A 17,782-nucleotide genomic window follows, 5' to 3' on the forward strand; every position below is an offset into this window, starting at 1 on the left:
GAGGCAAATCAAATTCCAATGGGGTGATTTGTAAATAAATAATGCTGACCACTGACCGAAAAATCAATTACGCACATGTCCGGCAATTGTTGCGACGGCAATGCGTTGGGTGTTTCGGTGATACATACCTATCCAGTTCCAATATCCTTTCCCGATCCTTGCACAAGTCACGCCGCAGCTGAACATTCACTTCACCGCTCAGAAATCACCGAAAAGTTTAAACTTTGGCGAAAGTAAACAAAAAGTGTTGCCCAATTGTGACCTCTAGTGATGGCAACGCGCCAAGCGCTTAGCTTTCGATAAACGGTACATTCTACTATCGATAGTGCGATCGATAAGTCGATATTTGAAACCCAAATTTAAATTTCGTTATAAAATAATTTATGAGTTCTATTATAATCTTATGGAAGATTTTAATTAATTTAAAGATCCCCTTCAATTGAATTTCTTTGAAAGTATTAGCCATTTTATTTTTGGGTTATATTTATTTTGGAATGCTACGCCATAAGCGCAATTGTTTAATTGATTTATTTTATTCGTTATATACCCAAGCCATTATGCTATATTAAACTACGTACACATGCATGCGAGACGTGTGTGTGTCTGTATCTGTGTCTGGATCTGTTTCAGTGTGTGTATATATACTGGTTAAGTGTTATGTCCTGTTATGTCGCCTACTCCTCCTCCTGATCCGGATCCTAATCCTTATAACGTCTTAAACGAACATGTATTTGTTCCTGCGGGCGGGGAAGCAGCATTGATTTAACTAAAGCTACGAAAACTACGAATAAATAGAGTACACGCAAGGCTAAAACGATAAAACGATAGAAAAAAAAATACCGACGACGAACGAAACGAAATTCAATGCAGACCGAGACGGCTACCGTCTGGATTTACACGTTGACGGCGTTCTGGAGTGCCGTCTTGTCGTCCACGATAATGTTGGCCGCCGTGGTGGTCGGATTGGAGCTGAGCAGCTGCTTGGTGGAGGAGCTGGAGGAGTAGCTGTCGCTTGAGCTGCGGGTGGAGGCCGAGTTTCCACTTATCGGGCTGTCCAACATATCTGAAAAGCGCCAGGAAAAGGTCACAAAATCTATAGATAACTTTTAGGAATCAAAGCTCACCTGGTAAAGAGCTAACATTGTTGGATTTAAGATCCACAACGGTGGCTACAGAACCGGATCCGGAGCCCAACATGTTGCCCACAGAGGTGGACTTCTTGTGCAGGTTCTTCTTCATGGCGCTGCTGAAGCCCACAACGACTCCGGTGCCACCTGTACCGGAGGATCCACCCACCACTGCGGCGCTCCTGCCTGAGCCCAGTCCGCCGCTGGTAGTTAGTCCGGCACCCAGCGGATCGCCACTCTTGGCCCGCTCTGCGGGGCACAGTGGACTGAGTATGGAGTTCTGAGTGTCCTCGGGCGTATAATAATCTGAATCTTCTGCGGTCGGTTCGTTGGACGAAGCTCCACCGCCTCCGCCACTCAGTTCCGGCCTGGGTTTGTTGCGCTTAAGCGAGGAGCCTTTCTTGGAAGTGGTTTCCTCCACCAGGCCATCGCCGGCTCCACATTTTTCGCCATCATCTGCATCCAGGCAGGCGACCACTTGCTTCAAGGACTTGCTGGACATGTTCTTGCTCTTGCTTCCTGGCGAAAGCAGCGGCGACAACTTCTCGTTCTCGCTGTCCACATCGTCGTCGGTGCCGGCGGATCCATCGCCTCCGGATCCGGCCTGAGACCTGGAATACTTTCGCTCGTTGACAATCTGCAGCTTATCCTGTTTGGATTCCGGCGATGTGGGTGCTCCCAAAGTGGGCGACGTGCACGTTCCGGCCGTGGACTTTTTGGGATCGCTCTCGATCTCCACGACGGAGAGAGCCGAGCATCCATTGCCGGCTCCTCCGCCAGACTGAGTGGTAATGGTGCCCACCTCACTAGTCGAGGTGCAGGTGGAGGCGTTCTTCTTGATTTTGGGCCTTCGCTGGCTGCTGGATTTGATGGGCGAGGTCGCCTTGATGTCGTTGCTGGTCATCGTGGAGGCGGCCACCGTTGCCGAGTCAACAGTGTCTAGCTCACTGGCCCTAAAAATAATTGAATCATTAGTAACCCGCTGAATCACTTCTTTGGCTAATCTTACCTGGCTCTGGCCACATATTGTGGCGGTCCATTCAAGGCCTCGATGAGCGACACGGGAACATAGCCAGGAGGCACATCCACCGGAGCTGGTTCCCCGCCTGTCGAAGTGGGTGTGTTCTGGTGCAACACGTGCGTACTAATGCCCTTCTGCACCGCACGGATCTGAAGGAGAGCCCGGAACGGAGCCCGGCAGATGGGACAGTTGTTGGCCTGATAGCGGAGGGAATCCGCACAGGAATTGCACAGACAGAGATGCCGACAGGGCAGTATCAGGGTGTCTCGGGTCTCGCTCATGCAGATGACGCACTCGCTGCCGTGGTCGTCAATCTCCTCGTCCATCGAGTTCTTGTTCACGGCCTTGTTCTCGATGCCGTAGATTTCCTGCAGCAGGTAGCACAAGCCATCCACGAAGATCTTCTGCTTGAGGGCACGCAGCGAATAGCTGCCGCTCTCCGGATGATGGTCAATCACACAGATGGTGGTGTGCGACTGCCTGCACTCGTCGCTGCCCTCCTCGACGACGCAATGGATGGCCACCGGATATTGTTCCCTTCCGGGGCTATAGCCGAGCTCATCCTCCGGCATCTGCTGCGGATTAAAGATGTGGCCCGGCTGTGAGAAGCACTGGTTTATCCCCTTCTCGTAGTGATACGTCTCCGAGGTGAGACCCTCGCGGGGCACAAGGGTGACACCACTTGGACTGACATCCTCGGAGCAGAAATAGTAAATGGTGATGGCGCACTTGGCGTCCGAATCAAAGGTGAATTCAATATTGTAGGTGCTGGGTGGCGGTGGTGCTGCCGAATCGCTGTCACTACTTAGGTTCATGGAGCACAGAACATTTCCGTCCACATCCTCGATGGTTACATTCGTCTTGTCCTTATCCTTCTCCTTCTCCTTTTCCTTCTCCTTCTCTTTCTCCTTCTCCTTCTCCTTTTCTTTCTCCTTCTCCTTCTCTACATCCTTCCTCCTGGGCTTCTCCTGGAGATTGATCTTCTTGTCGTTGGGAATGCGCACGAAACGTACGGATTCCTTGCGTATGTTCACCAGGCTCTTCAAGGTCTTCGTTGGTTCGTTGGCCTGGGGCGGGGGGTAGGGGAAGGCAGTGGGTCGGTTCCCAAGGAAATTCAGATCCGCATTCTCCCCAAACAGATACGACTCCGGTTGGGGCGTGTCAAATCTCTCACCGCCCATGATAAAGTGACTCCCAAAGAAGTTACCCATCCGAGGTGGATATTTGTAGGCATGGTTAGCACTCGGATCCGCCTCCTCCACTGCCGCGTTCTGCCTGCTCACAAAGTTTCCCATTCCGGGCAACGGATTACGGTTCACTGAGAGCTCCCCTTTTTTGTTTTCCAAACTATTTTCCCTTCTTTCCTACTTGGTTTTCTTTTCTTTATTCTCTTTTGCTTTCCTTTTGCGATAACGAGTGATGGGTCAGCTGCGATAACACTTTTTCTCAATTCTTGTTGACAACTATCGATAGCACTGATTCTTAAAGACGATACACTGAAATAAAAACTTACTAACACAAGTTTGCGATGCGCGGATATATAAAAATGATAAAAATTTAACTTTTTTAGAATTTAATTATTCGATTCAATTTAGTTAGATCGTTGTTGTTCCTTTGTCACATTTAAACTAACGAAAGTGGCAACTCGATAAAAAAATCGGTTTAGTGGCAACTCGTTACCTATCGTCTTCGGGCACCCTGTACTCTAAGCAACAAACGGCCGCGCCAAAACTTCTAGTGTCGATGAAACCTTGCAAATATTGCCAAAAAACAGAAACATTTGCGAACGAACTGCTTAAATAAACAGCGCAAGGATGAGCATGAGCTTGGACGAGTCCATCTGCGCGTATTTCGTGAAGAATTCGAAGCCGGGCGATGGTAGCAGCTTGGACGCGGAAATTCTGGAGCAGTTTGAGGCGTCGAAGGAATTACTAGGCCAGCAACTGGCAGAGACCCAAATCCGACAGATCAAACCCAGCGAGGGCTATCCCCTGATAGCGGTCGGGAACCTCACCAAGAAGGATGTGTTTATCCTGGCCCATTTCGAGGGCGACTTCTTCGAGCAGCTGAAGAAAACAAAAGCTCTGATTCTGGGGCCACCGTGTCTGCTGGCATGTCTCCGGCAAGAGCAGCCCATTCCCCTGGGCAGCAGTGCCATCTACACCACGGCCATGCGCGATCTCCAGATATCCGCCACTGGAATAACTCCCGACAAGAAGGAGGAGCTCAGCAATCTGATCCAGTGGATGGGCGGAGTTTATTTCCAGACCTTTGGCCACCGTACCACCCATCTCATATCCAACACCATCAAGTCGTACAAGTACGAGCAGGCCACACTAAACGGGGTGCCCGTGATGCACGTGGATTGGGTGCAGTATGTCTGGGATCTGAGTCGCCGGCAGCAGCGCGAAGGAATCCGTGCCACAGATCCGGAGTTCGACAAGTACCGACTGCCCGTATTCTTTGGGGTTAACATCACATGCAGCGGCCTGGACGTGGCACGCAAGGATCAGGTCATGAAGCTGGTCCAGGAGAACGGAGGCATCTACCATCGCGCCTTTCGCTCCCAAGTGGTGGACATCGTCATAACCGAACAGTCTAAAACCGACACCGAGAAGTACAAAGCAGCCATACGCTACAAGAAGGATGTGCTGCTTCCGGAATGGATCTTCGAAAGCAGCAAGCGCGGCTACGCCTTACCCACCAAGGAGTACGAGGTTCGTCCCGGCAAGAAGTCCTCCACGCCCACAAAATCAAACAGATCTCTGGCTCGCGGTGCCGACAGCACGCAGCTCTCGGATCTCTCTAGGATTAGCTTCGTTTCGGGATCCCGTCGCATGGGCAGCGATCTTACCACAGTCAATGAGTCCCTGAGCAGCCTGGGCAGCAGCTCCCCAGCCAAGGAACTGTTGAAGCAGGCCACATCCCAGGCCAGAAACTACCAGCAAGTGCTGGCGGAGATCGATCCCAGGCAGGCGAAGAAATCGGGGTCCTTCCTGGACGGCTGCTGTGTCTACCTCAGTGGCTTTCGCACCGAGGAGCGCGAGAAGCTCAATCGTGTTCTGAATACTGGCGGAGCCACACGCTACGATGAAGCCAACGAGGGAGTATCCCACATCATAGTCGGCCAGTTGGATGACGCAGAGTACAGGCAGTGGCAGCGCGACGGCCTAATGGGTTCGGTGCACGTGGTGCGCCTGGACTGGCTGCTGGAGAGCATCCGCAACGGCAAGGTAGTGAATGAGCTCACCTATCGCGTCTCCCTACCGGTCAGTGGAGAGCCCGACGTGGCGTCGCCGGCCAGCAAGCGCACGCTCCGTTCCATGAACCACAGCTTCAAGCAGCCGCAGCTGCCCATCAAGAAGAAGCTGTTCGAGCAGGAGCAACAGCAGCAGGAGGACCAGGAGCAGGATAATCAGCTGCTGGGCCAGTACTCGCAGGACCAGGGTGCAGTAGCTCAACTACCGCCTGTGGACATAAGCGTTCTCCATCCGGCCGCCAGCTCCACACAGATGGAAATCAATCCGAGGACTTCCCTGGCTCCCAATCCAAGCATAACATCGGTTGCCCCGGTTGCCATTCCGGATCTGAGCGCCAGCGCCATGTCGATCGATTACGAGAAGCTGGACTACTTCTCCGGCCTGACCGTCTACGTGCACAAGGAGTGCTTCAACTCGGAGTTCTACAACCAGTTGCTGGTCGAGGTGGAGGCCGCCCAGGGCATCCTGGTGCCGCCCAGCTACGTCGACCAGGTGGACTTTGCCATCGTGAGCTTCGAGGTGCCTTTCGACGTAAAGGAACTGCCCGTAAAGTCCAACTTTGTGGCCACCGAGCTGTTCCTGGAGAGCTGTATGAAGCTAAACAAGCTTCTGCCCCTGGACTACTACCACAAGCCGGTGCCCGCCGCCGCCCTGAAGCAGCCACTGGAGGGCATGACGATTGTGGTGTCCATTTATGCGGGACTGGAGAGGGACTTCATCAACTCGGTGTCGGAGCTGTTGGGCGCCTCCGTCAACAAGACCTTCATCAAGAAAGAGAAGCCCTTGCTGATCTGCCCGAGTGCCGAGGGCTCCAAGTACGAGGGCGCCATCAAGTGGAACTATCCGGTGGTCACCTCCGAGTGGCTGGTGCAGTGCGCCCGCACCGGCCAGAAGCTGCCCTATGTAGGTCACCTGGTGGGCAAGAGTCCCGAGGATTTCCCGGTCTCGCCCAAACTCCGGGAGAGCAACACTCGCACACCGAGGCGTCCAGAGGCGACTCCTCCGCTGCCGCCGCCGCCAGTGCCCATGGAGGAGGAGGAGAACCAGCCGGAAATGGAAGCGCCGCCTATGTCAGCGGCCAATCCTTCAGCTCCAGCTCCAGAACTGACTCCTCTGCGGAACCGACGAGTCTCCGAACTGGCCGGCATTCCCGGCGGCAGTGCCCGTCGCCGCAGCAGCAGCTCCACATCCTCACCAGACTCGCCGTGCACGCCCCTCAGCCAGGTGGGTGCCCAGAACTACAACTTCGACTTCCTCGAGCAATTCGTCCAGCGGTTGGACAACGACGAGGGGAAGGACTGCGTCCGCCAGATCATCCGCGAAATGCGAGAGAACCAAACCCCCGAACTGGAGCGCATCCGGAGACAGGCCTGTACTCCGGTCAGTCGACGACATTCGCGACCCGCTTCCGGGATACCCGACTTCTGCCTGACGCCGGAGTTCCAGCAACGGATGGCGGACGACTTTGAGCGACGATGGCGTCTGCCCACCCAGAAGATCAAGCCGGACACACCGCTGGCGGTGATCAGGCAGCGGGTGATGCGCATAACCTGCGAGACCCTGGGCATAGAATACGATGAGGGATCGGACACGGTGGAGGAAGAGCATCAGGCGCAGAAGGCACAGCGACAGCAGGAGGAGGGACTGGGCACTGCCAAGAAGAAGCCTCCGCCGAGGACTCAAGCCACAAAGCTAGTTTTCGAAAGGTCACCGCCGACTCCCAAGCAACCAGTGGCCGGCGGAAGCTCCGCCACACCCAAGCTATCATTGGCCAGCAGCAGCTCCACCACACCCAAGCTATCAGTGGCCAGCAGCAGCTCAGCCACACCCAAGCTATCAGTGGCCGGCGGAAGCGCCATCACATCCAGGCTATCACTCAGGCCATCCCTCGACAACAGATCCCCCCGAACGTCTGTGGACGCCAATCCAAGGCGTTCGTCGTTCATACCGCCCACCCAGGAGAGTCCAGGACTGGCCCGGAAACCGGAGGAGCCATCGAAACCACCCAGAAGATCGGATCTAGCACCGAGTGAGGAGGCTGCCAGTCAGAGCACCATCAACTTTGACAAAATAAGCTTCGAGGAGACTGCTCCGGCTATGAACACGGATCTGAAGCAGATCACGGACTATCTGAAGAACTGCGAGAGCCGGAGGAACAGCCTGAAGCGCAGCCACGACAGCGACATGGAGGGCCCCGAGAGCGAGGTCCAGTACGTGCAGCCATTTGAGTCCGAGGGCTTTGCCATGGGCACCGAGGACATGGTGAGTTGGCGGGATCCCGTCGAGTTTAATGCCGCCAAGAGGCGATCCTCCGGCGGCTCGCCCAGGATGCAACACCGGGGCACACCCTGCTTCAGCATCTCGTGCGGCGATGACGGTGAGAAGCGAGCGGAACTGATAGCGAGAATCGAGCAGCTGGGCGGGAAGATGTGCGAGAATCTGGTCAACTACGACGACGCGTGCACCCACCTGCTCTGCGAGCGTCCCAACCGGGGCGAGAAGATGCTCGGCTGCATGGCCGCCGGCAAGTGGATCCTCAGCATCCAGTACGTCGAACAGAGCCACGCCCGTGGCCACTTCCTGGACGAGGCCATGTTCGAGTGGGGCAACCCGAAGGCCCTGAATCTACCGGTGCTGCCGCCGGAGGAGCAGCCCATCGCGGCTGCAGTGCATCGCTGGCGCTCGGAGCTGGGCATCCGCGGCGGAGGAGCCTTTACCGGCCACCGGGCCATCCTAAGTATGCAGCGCAGCGGGGCGGCCATCCGCAATGTCCTGGTCGCCGGCGGAGCCGTCATCTTGGAGCCCAAGACACCCTTCGCCTCGGACCCCATGGCCGCCACAGCTACCCATTGCTTCGTGGACGTGAAGAAGGCTCCGCTCTCCCCCCAGGACCTGGCCTATCTGCTGAAGAAGGGAGTGCGTGTCCTCAGTCAGATCGCCATCAACAGTTATCTGATGAAGGGACGGGATGCCGATCTGGGAGCATACGAGCTCAGTTAAGGAGTCTGCTCCCCTACACTGGAAACTAATATTAGTTTGTTCTATTTTTTTTTTCTTGTTGCTTAAGACTGTCAGAAGACTTGTCGGAATTTCTTAGAATCAGTTTTTCATTTCTTTAAGTTATCTTGTTATCTTTTTTCCAAAAATTCTCAAAATAAATATTATCGATAGAGTGTAAAAGGTTCTTTACGAGGTTTTCTTTCTGTGCACTTGTCACGGTCGCCATAAATATAAATGACTTGGCTTAGGAGCTGTGAAGTGAATTATCGTTCTTTTGAAGCAAAATATGAACCCTTCTATTGGAAATTCAGGGCATGTTTTAGGCTTATAAGGATCATATCTTTTGTTTCATTATTTAAGGTATAAGGATCTGAAACTCATAAATAATAAGTGTCACGGTCGCCATAAACATAAATGTATGACGATTTCTGGATCAATTCTCCACCAATCTTTATCAAAATCATGAGACGAAATATTTTTCACATTTTTTGTCCATTTTTCTGGAAATGGACCCCTTGAAAATGGGGTTTTACCCTATAGGGTCCACTGCGATGTCTATATCTTCCTCAATTCTTATCCGATTCTCAAGCGAAGTGCCTTGTTTTAGGCTTACGAAGATCATATCTTTTGTTTAAAAAAGATTTAAGGATTAATTTAAGATTTAAGGATCTTAAGTCGACGACAAATAATAAATGTCACGGTCGCCATAAACATAAACGTATGACTTTACTTAGAAGCTTTTAACTGAATTCTCGTTCTTTTAAAGCAAAACATGAACCCTTGTATCCAAATTCCGATATGGTTTTAGCCTTTAAAGGATCTTATCTTTTTTCAAAAATATTTATGGATCTTAAAGATATTAATTCGACAATAAATAATAAATGAAGAAAACGTAAATAAGGAACGTGACACCTTATATTGTACTTTCCATTTATTTAACGTTTATATATCTTGATGTGTGGGGTTTTTGAATGGATGTGGGTGTGATTGTGGACTCTTGTACATAATATATAGTATGTATGAATATAATTTCACGTTAGCTTCTCTTCCGTTGCTCTCTCCCCCCCATTTCTCAGTAGCAGTACTTAAAGTTTGATTCGTAGGTTTACATGTTTTTACACTCCATGCCGGATTCTTTAAAAAATTTCTATATATAATATATATATATATATTTATATATCTATAGTTATAGTTATATAGTTGTGTGTTGGTGTGTGTGTGTGTGTGTGTTGTTCTGTTGTGAAATCGCATGCTTTCTAGGCTACAAATTCATCAAAAATAGATAGTACACGAATGCATATAATTGATCCATCCGATCCATCGGTTCTACTTCTGTTTTAAGCCGCGACTGGCAGACTGGCGGCATTTTCTATATATATATATTTATAGCAATATATATATACAATTTAATATTGGTTTAGTTTTTATTTTTTGTTATCAGCATATCAATTTTGTTCAATGTTTTTTATATCGCAGCGATAATTTGTTTAGTTTTTTTTGTTTCTTTAGGAGGCATTTTTCATTTTTTTTGAACTTAATGATGAGAATGGAAAGGATAATGATAGTACTAGATGATACTTCTTCTTCATCTTCTGGTTACAATGAATCGAAAATAAAAAAAAAAAAGAAGTGTATAATTAGTAATAATAGTTGTGGAACTTGGAGCATACTTAGAAATTAAAAAATCTCTTTGCTGGGCGTTGAGATGCCCAGTGGCTGTTCGTATTCAGATACGGATGCGGATGCGGATGCGGAAGCCTTCTTCTCCTTGCGCTGCGACTTGTCCTTTTTATGCTTCTTCTTGTGCGACTTGGACGCCGACGGTTCACCCGCCTGTTCCTCATCGGCGGCCACATCGATAATCGCTTCCCGCGACTTCTCCTTGTTCTTCTTCTTCTTGTGATGCTTGCCGGCATCTGGAAGGACATTCGCCGTATTGTTGTTCTCGTTGCTGGGGGCTTGGCTGGCATTATGGCTGGGGCTTGGTGTGGGCGTGTCGGCGTCAATGAGATCGATCACCGGCTGGGAGGCAGCAGCAGCAGCAGCAGCAGCGGCAGTCGTCTTACGTTCCCGCTTGTGCTCTCGCTTCCCCTCCCGGTCCTTGTCCTTTTTGCGGTCCTTCTTGGAGGTGCTACTGCTGCCGGCAGAGTCCGCTGGCACCTTGAGATTCTCTTTCCCGGAGGATGACTTCTTGTACGTGGATTTTGAAGCTTGTGGCTCAAAGTCCGTTCTGTAAAAGGGGTTTGGATGGAAAATGGCTCTATAATTCTGTTGATTCCCTCCACTTACATGTCCAGTTCAATGTCCAGGGCACGATGGGGATCATTGGGATCGTATTTGCCGTCTTTGTCCTCGCTGTCCGAGAGGGAAACGCCTTCGGGCATGTCCAATGTGGTGTTAACAATGTGCAAGGGTTTCGGCTCTGGAATTTGAAAAATTTTTTTATAATTCTTGCAAGTTGGAGGAAATTCTGGCTGGGATTCACCTCCTTCGGACTCGGAACTGCTGTTGTAGGCCACTTTGTTCTTCGCCTTTTTGCTCTTTTTGCCCTTTTTGTGTTTCTTCTTGCCGTCCTTGCCACTCGAAGCGGCCTGCTGCTCCTGTAGGTATTTATCCGAACGTTTGGTGACTAAAAAAAAAAGGAATAGGTCGTTATGGACACCCTTTTTTAAGGAAATATTGAGAAACTTACTGCCCACTCTTAAGGCGGCCACACCCTCCATGTCCAGCGGCAGTTCCGTGATCGGTATATCATCGATATTGTCGTACTGGTCGGCATTCGCGGACGCACTGCTCGCCGAGGGCGTGGACTTGAGGTAGTGGGGATTGTTTGACTGCTCCATGAGGCGGGCAGTTCGCTGCCGTTCCAGTTGCTCGGGCGTGAGTTCCAGGCTTTGGCGACGCTTTGCCCCGCTCCCGCCGCCGCCACCGCCATCACCCAGACCGGATCCACCCTGGGAGGAGCTGACGAAGAGCTCGTCTTTGTCATGGTCCGAGGACGAACTGCTGGCCGCATCCTCTGGTGGCGGAGCATTGATCCACTCGTCCAAATCGAGGCCATCGGGCAGAGGCACCTTCCGTTGCGCCTTGGGCGCCACCGGAATCAGTTCGCCCGCAAACAGGAGCGTCATCTCCTGGACGATCTCGATCGCCAAGGGAGGAATGCCACTCTCCGCCGTGCTCGTCGTATCCATGGCATCCTCCGACGTCGCCAGTTGGTTGCGCAGCATTTCGATCAACATGCAGGCGGAGTTGGCTCGCTCCTGGACCTCGATATCGCTGGAGCCGTTAAAGTGCTGCAGCTTCTCCAGGACATGGTCGCAAAGCTGGAAAGTGAGGAAAGTATGTAAGGTTTCTTCAGAAAACTCAAATAATTATCCATTTACTCTTATTAATCCTGCCAGATCCTGCAGCTCTAGACACGTGGTGGCCAGGCGGGCGAATAGCTTGATCACGTTCTGCACGTAAACGCCCTGGATGTGGCCGGGAAGTTGTCGCGGTCGCAGCAGGATATTCAACGTCTTCTCGGCGTCCTCCAGCTCGCCGGAGAACTCGCCGACAATCCAGGCGGCGGCGTAGAGCACCTCGTACATGGAGTTGCTTTGCGCCGAGACGGTGAACGTGTCCAGCAGGTTGGTCATCTCATTAACGGCGAACTGCCGCACCACCGGCACCCGAATGGCCACGTCCAGCAGCTGCTCGGCGATGAGCCGGCCATGCCGCGAGCCAGCTTCCAGCTGGATCAGCTCCACCAGCACCGTCAGATACCACTCAAAGTTGGTCACATACAGGTAGGAGCTCTGGGCGCAGATTTCGATCACCTTATAGAGCAGCTCGTCCCGGTAAGCGGAGCCCTCGGCTCGCTCCATGTGACCCAGCAGTCGCTTCACGATCTCCATTAGGTTCTTCTTCGAGACCATGCCATAGAGCAGATCCAAAGCCCGCAGCCTGATGGACTCATCCTTGTCGTCCAGGCAGGCCAGAATCAAATCCTTGTGCGCCTGCACGCTCTTTGGGTGCGTCTTGAGGATCTTGGACATGGCCAGTAGTCCAAGGTATTTAACTGCAAAGGGACGATGGGGTTTAGACGCTGCCGATGCTGGACTGGAGGCTGGATACTCACGATTTTGGTCCGAATCCTCGATGAGGATGCGCAGCTTCTGGACGCAGAGCTGGATGGAGGCACTGTGGTTCGGCATGCCGCTGCTGATGCTGATGAGGACCGCGATCACCGTGTTGATGCACTCGTACAGGAGACTCATCGCCGAGGTGCTGTTGGTGAGTTTGGTTTTCGATTTTGGTTTTGGTTTTTGGTTCGTTTTTTTTTTCATTTTTTTATTTTTAGTAGGTGTGTTTGGTTTTAATTTTAATATTTTTTTGTTGGTTGGTATTAGTATATAAAAAAAAAAAAACATATAGAGGATTTTGTATTAAAATTAAGCAGCGATTAAGCAGCAAACATTGCACTACAACAACAATATAAATAGCAACATTCAACAGCAATATATATATAGAGCATTGGTGGTGGCCGATTAAAGCGATAACAGCGATTAAAGCGATCAACAGCGATAACTGCGATTAAAGCGATCAACAGCGATAACAGCGATTAAAGCTATATAAACCGCTATGCAAATTATAGTTTAAGCAATATTTAAAAATAAACAACTGCAACACTTTATCATTTTTGGTTTCTGATATCAGATTTAATTCATGTATATATTCTCTCAATGAATGTGCTCGGGCTAAGCAACTGAAGGCAAATAATAAGAAAACGAGCGAGACGAATGGAAAACAAACCCAAATCGGAGCAGGACGGCGATAGTTAATATTTACAATAAACTTGAAACGATAGTTAACGGATCCATTAATCGATAAAACTAAAATTTCTGATTGGATTTTTGGTGCATTGGAAAGACAGAGAGATGATTAGGCAAAAGATTTGTACAATTAATTCTTATGAGGGGGGGAGGAAACTAAAACAAAACAAGAGTTTAATTTTTTTTATACATTCATCGAGCAATCGATCGATATTTATCGATCCTATTATCGGCCTTATTTCTCGCCTTTCTGCTTGTTGCAATCGCTTTCCACACACACTTTTTTGGGAATCTGTTTTTTTTTGTTTTAATTATTTTTGCAATGATTTAAGACTTGCCTATGAATTAGATTTGTGAGTGGTTCTATTAATTTCTTTCCTAGCCGGGGTTCTAAGGGAGTTAAAGCGCCAAACTGCAAATGCAAAGAGAAAAAGAAACAAGCAACAAATTATAATTGACATACAATCGAAATTGAAATCTTTTTTTTTTATCAACAACTAAAACTAAAAACTAAAAATAAATTAATTTTTATTAAATATCGCTAATGGAGTTTCCTCTCTGTTATTGTCTTAAACTGGTTCTGGTTTTCCTGGCAAGTTTCTCTCCGGTATTTCCAACTCATGACGGTGAAGTCTGTGTGTGTTTTTTTTTTTGGTTTTCAGCGAAATGATATAAAATCTGTGGTGTTTTGTTAAATATTTTCCATTAAATCAAGCGAAAAAAAGACACAATTTAGCCAAAAAGGATGAGGTGGAGGTGGTGAAGGATTGTGGCTGTGAGGTGACTTTCGTTTTTGGGTTTCAAGTGAAGACTTTTTCACTTGGGAGTGGGAACATCATGTGCTTTATCAAATTGCAATTACAATGTCGATTTTGGGTTTATAATAATAATAATAATAATAATAATAAATTACGACGCTCATGTGTGTTCTTGGGTAAATGGATCATGAACCTCTGATATTTATGGTAAATAAATACAACATAAAAGTCACTAATGATTACAGTGTGTATGGCTTCCATTTAAACAATTAGGAGATCAAGTTTAAGTACAGAAACTAAATAAAAACTAAATTATTAAATAGTAAAATGCTTTAGAGTAAATCAAAGCGCGTGCTGGTTTTTTTTTTTTTTTTGATCAAGTTTCTTTGTATTTTTTTCGTTGGGTCTGATTAAAGAAAAGCACGCCGATAAAAACCTGGAAATAATTTCAATTAGGGGCTGAGTCAATTTTCGTCCCAGCGCCGGCTCAATAGTCGTGAGGCTCGCGAACTAAAATTCATTGGATTTGGTATTTTAATACGGTTATTAGTATTTTGTCATATTTTCGAGTGATTTGTTTTCACATTTTTTTTTTTTATTTATTTGGAGCGGGAGCAGAGGGAGGAGAGGGGGAAGGAGTAGTTGTAGTGTTAATTAACTTTTAGTTAGACTTCATTGTCATTTAAAAAAAAAAACGTATACTTATACGAATATACAGCAAAATTAAAGTTCAGCTTGTCTCTCGACAAACTTATAAAATAATAAAATTAATAACTAAAATAAAAGTTAAAAAATAAATTTCAATCTGGGTGGAAATTGTGGGAGGGGAAGAACTCACCAGCTTGATAATCTTGATCAGCATCCAGTTGTTGGTCGATGTGGTCATCAGTTTGAAGAAGATCGGCGCCAGGGGCAGGTAGTTTTTTGGATTCTTACGTGCTAATTCACAAATAACATTCACGGCAGCTGATTGGACACCTAAAAAATATATCAAATTTACTATCTAAAGCTATATTGTGTGTAATTATTGTTTAACCTGGATCTGGATCTTCCAGTTTCTCTTTGAGTTTAGGAAATGCAGGTCTCAATGCCTCGGGATAGCGTAAAAATACTTTATACATCATAAGGACGGCTTTCATGCGCAGATACGGTTTCGTTGAGCTCATCTATAGATGATTATTATAATAGATTATTATAGACTGATCAAGTATTTCCTATTCCCTACCAAGGTCATAATATCGTTGGCCAAATCGCGGGATAGGTCGGGTGAAATAAAGCAGCTTAGCCCACTGAGCGCCACTCCAGCATCGTACTGATTCTGCGAATTGAGATCCTTGCGTATCATGTTTGTGGTAAGCATAAGAAGCTATAATGTAAAATATTTGAATATTAATAAATGATTATATAGACTCTATGATATAGACATACCTCGCTGTCTGGATGAAAGCATTGGCTGGCCGCCAGATAGCCGATTCGTTTGCAGGTGAAACGGGAAGAGCTCATCACCTCGATGATGTTGAATCCCGCCCAGGAAATGTCATAGCCCAGCATTTGTATCTGTTTGGAGAGAGGGAGGGAATCAATAAATATTTGAATTTCTGCTGATTGTGTGCAAACTAAGTGCTATCAAGTGGGTGGCTGGGCAGGAATAGGCTCAAGGACTCGTTAGCATCGAAATCTGTTAAGCTGCATCTGTGTTCTTTGAGCTCACACTAGCGGGTATAACAATAGAAGCAGTATATTAAAGCCCCAAGCTCTCAAAAAAGGGTAAAAAATTAAATGTATTTCTTTTAGAAAGAAAAACAATCTTGCTGTTGGCCATCCATGGCAGTTGCCATGCCTTTCAGTTCCGTGGTTATTGTTAGTCCTGGTGCTTTCGGTCTGTTTTTGTCGTTATTGTCACACTTGCACACAAGGACCTCATACCCCAGGCAATTTGCGTCAAGTGCAGAAAGGCACTTCCCCGGCTTTCAATGGAGAATGGCTGAAACAAGATGCCAAGGCACGCATCCCATAATCCACAGCTAAGCCTCCTTCGTGGCAATTTCAATCCTCTTCAGGTATACAGCCCCGTCCTGGGAGGTGGCAATGAGCTTAGTTTTTAGCTTTTTTTTAGCTTACATATTTAATGAAGGCTTATAAGCTGGCTTAGGGACTTTGGGGGGGGGCACTACTTACATAGGTGAGCTTGGCCACCGCATTGCACTTGACACTGATATTGTCCTGTCGCAGCTCCTGTTTGATTTCCTCGATGCACGTCGATATGTATTTGGCCTGCGGGTAGCATGGAAATGAAAAGTATAAGATAATCAATCTTTGTGTAATCATATGTATGTATATAGGACTGTATATACAAGAGATATGTGCAATGGCAGCAAAAACATAAAACAACAAATCTGAGGCTATCAGTTTTTTTTAACACCCCAATACACAGACAGAGTCGAACGAAAAGCCAATAAACACAAATACCACAACATACAGTCATAATCATATAATAATATTTATTAAATTAATTAATTATTTTTTACTAAGGATTACTAGGGATTTGAGACTTTAAGAATATATATATTTATTATTATATTATTATTTATTATATATTTGTTGGTTCCTAGTTTCTTGACTGGGTTTGTATGTAGCGAAATTAATAGAAGGCCAGGGAGGTCAGTCCGCAGCCTCTCCTCCACCCACTGAAGTACCGTTACTTGATCCATTCCCTTTCCCCACTTTATCAACCAATTGATGGAGTGAGCAGAGCCTCATTTATAACAAAATATATTAAAACCATTGACTAACTTAAGTCGAACTTAAGATGCTCTTAAATAGGATTAGTTGTTATCCTTACTCCCTTAATAAAAGTACTTCCAGGAAGAGTAGACAGAGAGTCCCATACCCAACTGTAAGTCAAACATCTGGGCGCGGAGCACAGCTGATAAGGACCAAACGCAATCACCGAGGGAATTTACATGGGTAAATATTTGATAAAACGTGCTCCGGCCTCTTCTAACCGGCAGAACTGAATTTTGGGCCAAAAATTGACATAAAAGCATTAGGGGCCGCTAATTGAGTGAGCGAGAAGGTGGTGGCTCAAGCGCTGGAGGTGGAAGTAACTCCCCTTCTCTTGTTTTCTTCCTTTCTCCCTACGCTGTTCGTGCTCCCCATTCTTCTTCCTTTTGCATTGTTGGCAGATGCCAACGCACACAACCACCCACATAGCCACACACACACACGAGCTTTCACACACACACACACACACACATGGCACTTGCAAACTCTAACAAAATTCCCTTAATGCAAACGAAATTTGTCAGCCAATTAGCGAGTTCTAATTGGACTCACGGCTGGACGTGGGGGCGTGGCAATGGGCGTTGGAAAGAAGGAGATGCGATTGAGCCACCGTGGGGGGACAAAATTCGGCACACGCTTACCTCATTATCCTTGTTGTTCCTGATGCCGCGCACCAAATCTGTTAGGTTTTTATCAAACATACGCTCGAAAAAGTTGCCCTTCACTTTCTTCAGTGCCATGTTGATGTTTTCGTTTCGCTTCGGTCGGCTTGACAATGGGGCTGTGATTTTCCAAGCAGCAGCGGGCGATATTAGTTCGATTTCAACACCTCAGCACCGGCGGCAGCAGCTAACTTCCTCTTTTTCTTTTTGTTTTCTTTTTTCTGGACTTGCAAAAGTTGCAAAAAGAAACATCTAATCAGTGTGGCCAGGCTGCGGGGGTGGCCAAACACCTGCCATACATCGATAACTCTCCACCTCTAAAAGCTATCGATAGTTTTGGGGGAATTTGGGGC

General features: G+C 47.9%; 4 protein-coding genes across 6 annotated transcripts in view; 1 reads left to right on the top strand and 3 right to left on the bottom strand.

The window, feature by feature from the left end:
• The window catches only part of Nadsyn (NAD synthetase), a 34,879-nt gene extending 34,604 nt beyond the window's left edge, over positions 1-275 (bottom strand). For both annotated transcript variants that reach the window (XM_017238935.2, XM_017238934.2), the window contains exon 1: positions 129-275. The gene's annotated coding sequence lies outside the window, so the exon portion shown is untranslated. The remainder of the gene's footprint in view (positions 1-128) is intronic.
• Positions 276-458: 183 nt separating this feature from the next.
• On the bottom strand, positions 459-3,581 carry Mrgn1 (Mahogunin ring finger 1). Its single transcript, XM_017238970.3, has 3 exons — positions 2,137-3,581; positions 1,125-2,080; positions 459-1,063 (listed from the first exon to the last, which is right to left on the bottom strand). The coding sequence occupies exons 1-3, from the start codon at positions 3,441-3,443 to the stop codon at positions 894-896; spliced, it is 2,433 nt and encodes an 810-aa protein (XP_017094459.2). The 5' UTR covers positions 3,444-3,581; the 3' UTR covers positions 459-893.
• Positions 3,582-3,810: 229 nt separating this feature from the next.
• On the top strand, positions 3,811-8,592 carry mus101 (mutagen-sensitive 101). Its single transcript, XM_017238963.3, has one exon. It carries the CDS (start codon positions 3,963-3,965, stop codon positions 8,406-8,408), a length of 4,446 nt encoding a protein of 1,481 aa, XP_017094452.3. The 5' UTR covers positions 3,811-3,962; the 3' UTR covers positions 8,409-8,592.
• Positions 8,593-9,321: 729 nt separating this feature from the next.
• g (adaptor-related protein complex 3, delta 1 subunit-like garnet) lies at positions 9,322-17,697 on the bottom strand. Of its 2 annotated transcripts, XM_070283057.1 has the most exons (14): positions 17,409-17,697; positions 16,162-16,257; positions 15,412-15,540; positions 15,209-15,349; positions 15,020-15,149; positions 14,822-14,961; positions 13,564-13,637; positions 12,532-12,680; positions 11,795-12,471; positions 11,101-11,734; positions 10,894-11,037; positions 10,698-10,830; positions 10,079-10,638; positions 9,322-10,000 (listed from the first exon to the last, which is right to left on the bottom strand). In XM_070283057.1, exons 1-13 carry the CDS (start codon positions 17,505-17,507, stop codon positions 10,086-10,088), a joined length of 3,099 nt encoding a protein of 1,032 aa, XP_070139158.1. In that variant the 5' UTR covers positions 17,508-17,697; the 3' UTR covers positions 9,322-10,000; positions 10,079-10,085. The 2 variants fall into 2 exon arrangements, with proteins under 2 accessions (XP_070139158.1, XP_017094450.2); XM_017238961.3 differs by having other exon boundaries at positions 9,322-10,638.
• Between the last annotated feature and the right edge of the window lie 85 nt (positions 17,698-17,782).

This window comes from Drosophila bipectinata, chromosome XR, assembly GCF_030179905.1.
Source record: "Drosophila bipectinata strain 14024-0381.07 chromosome XR, DbipHiC1v2, whole genome shotgun sequence".
NCBI lineage: Eukaryota > Metazoa > Arthropoda > Insecta > Diptera > Drosophilidae > Drosophila > Drosophila bipectinata.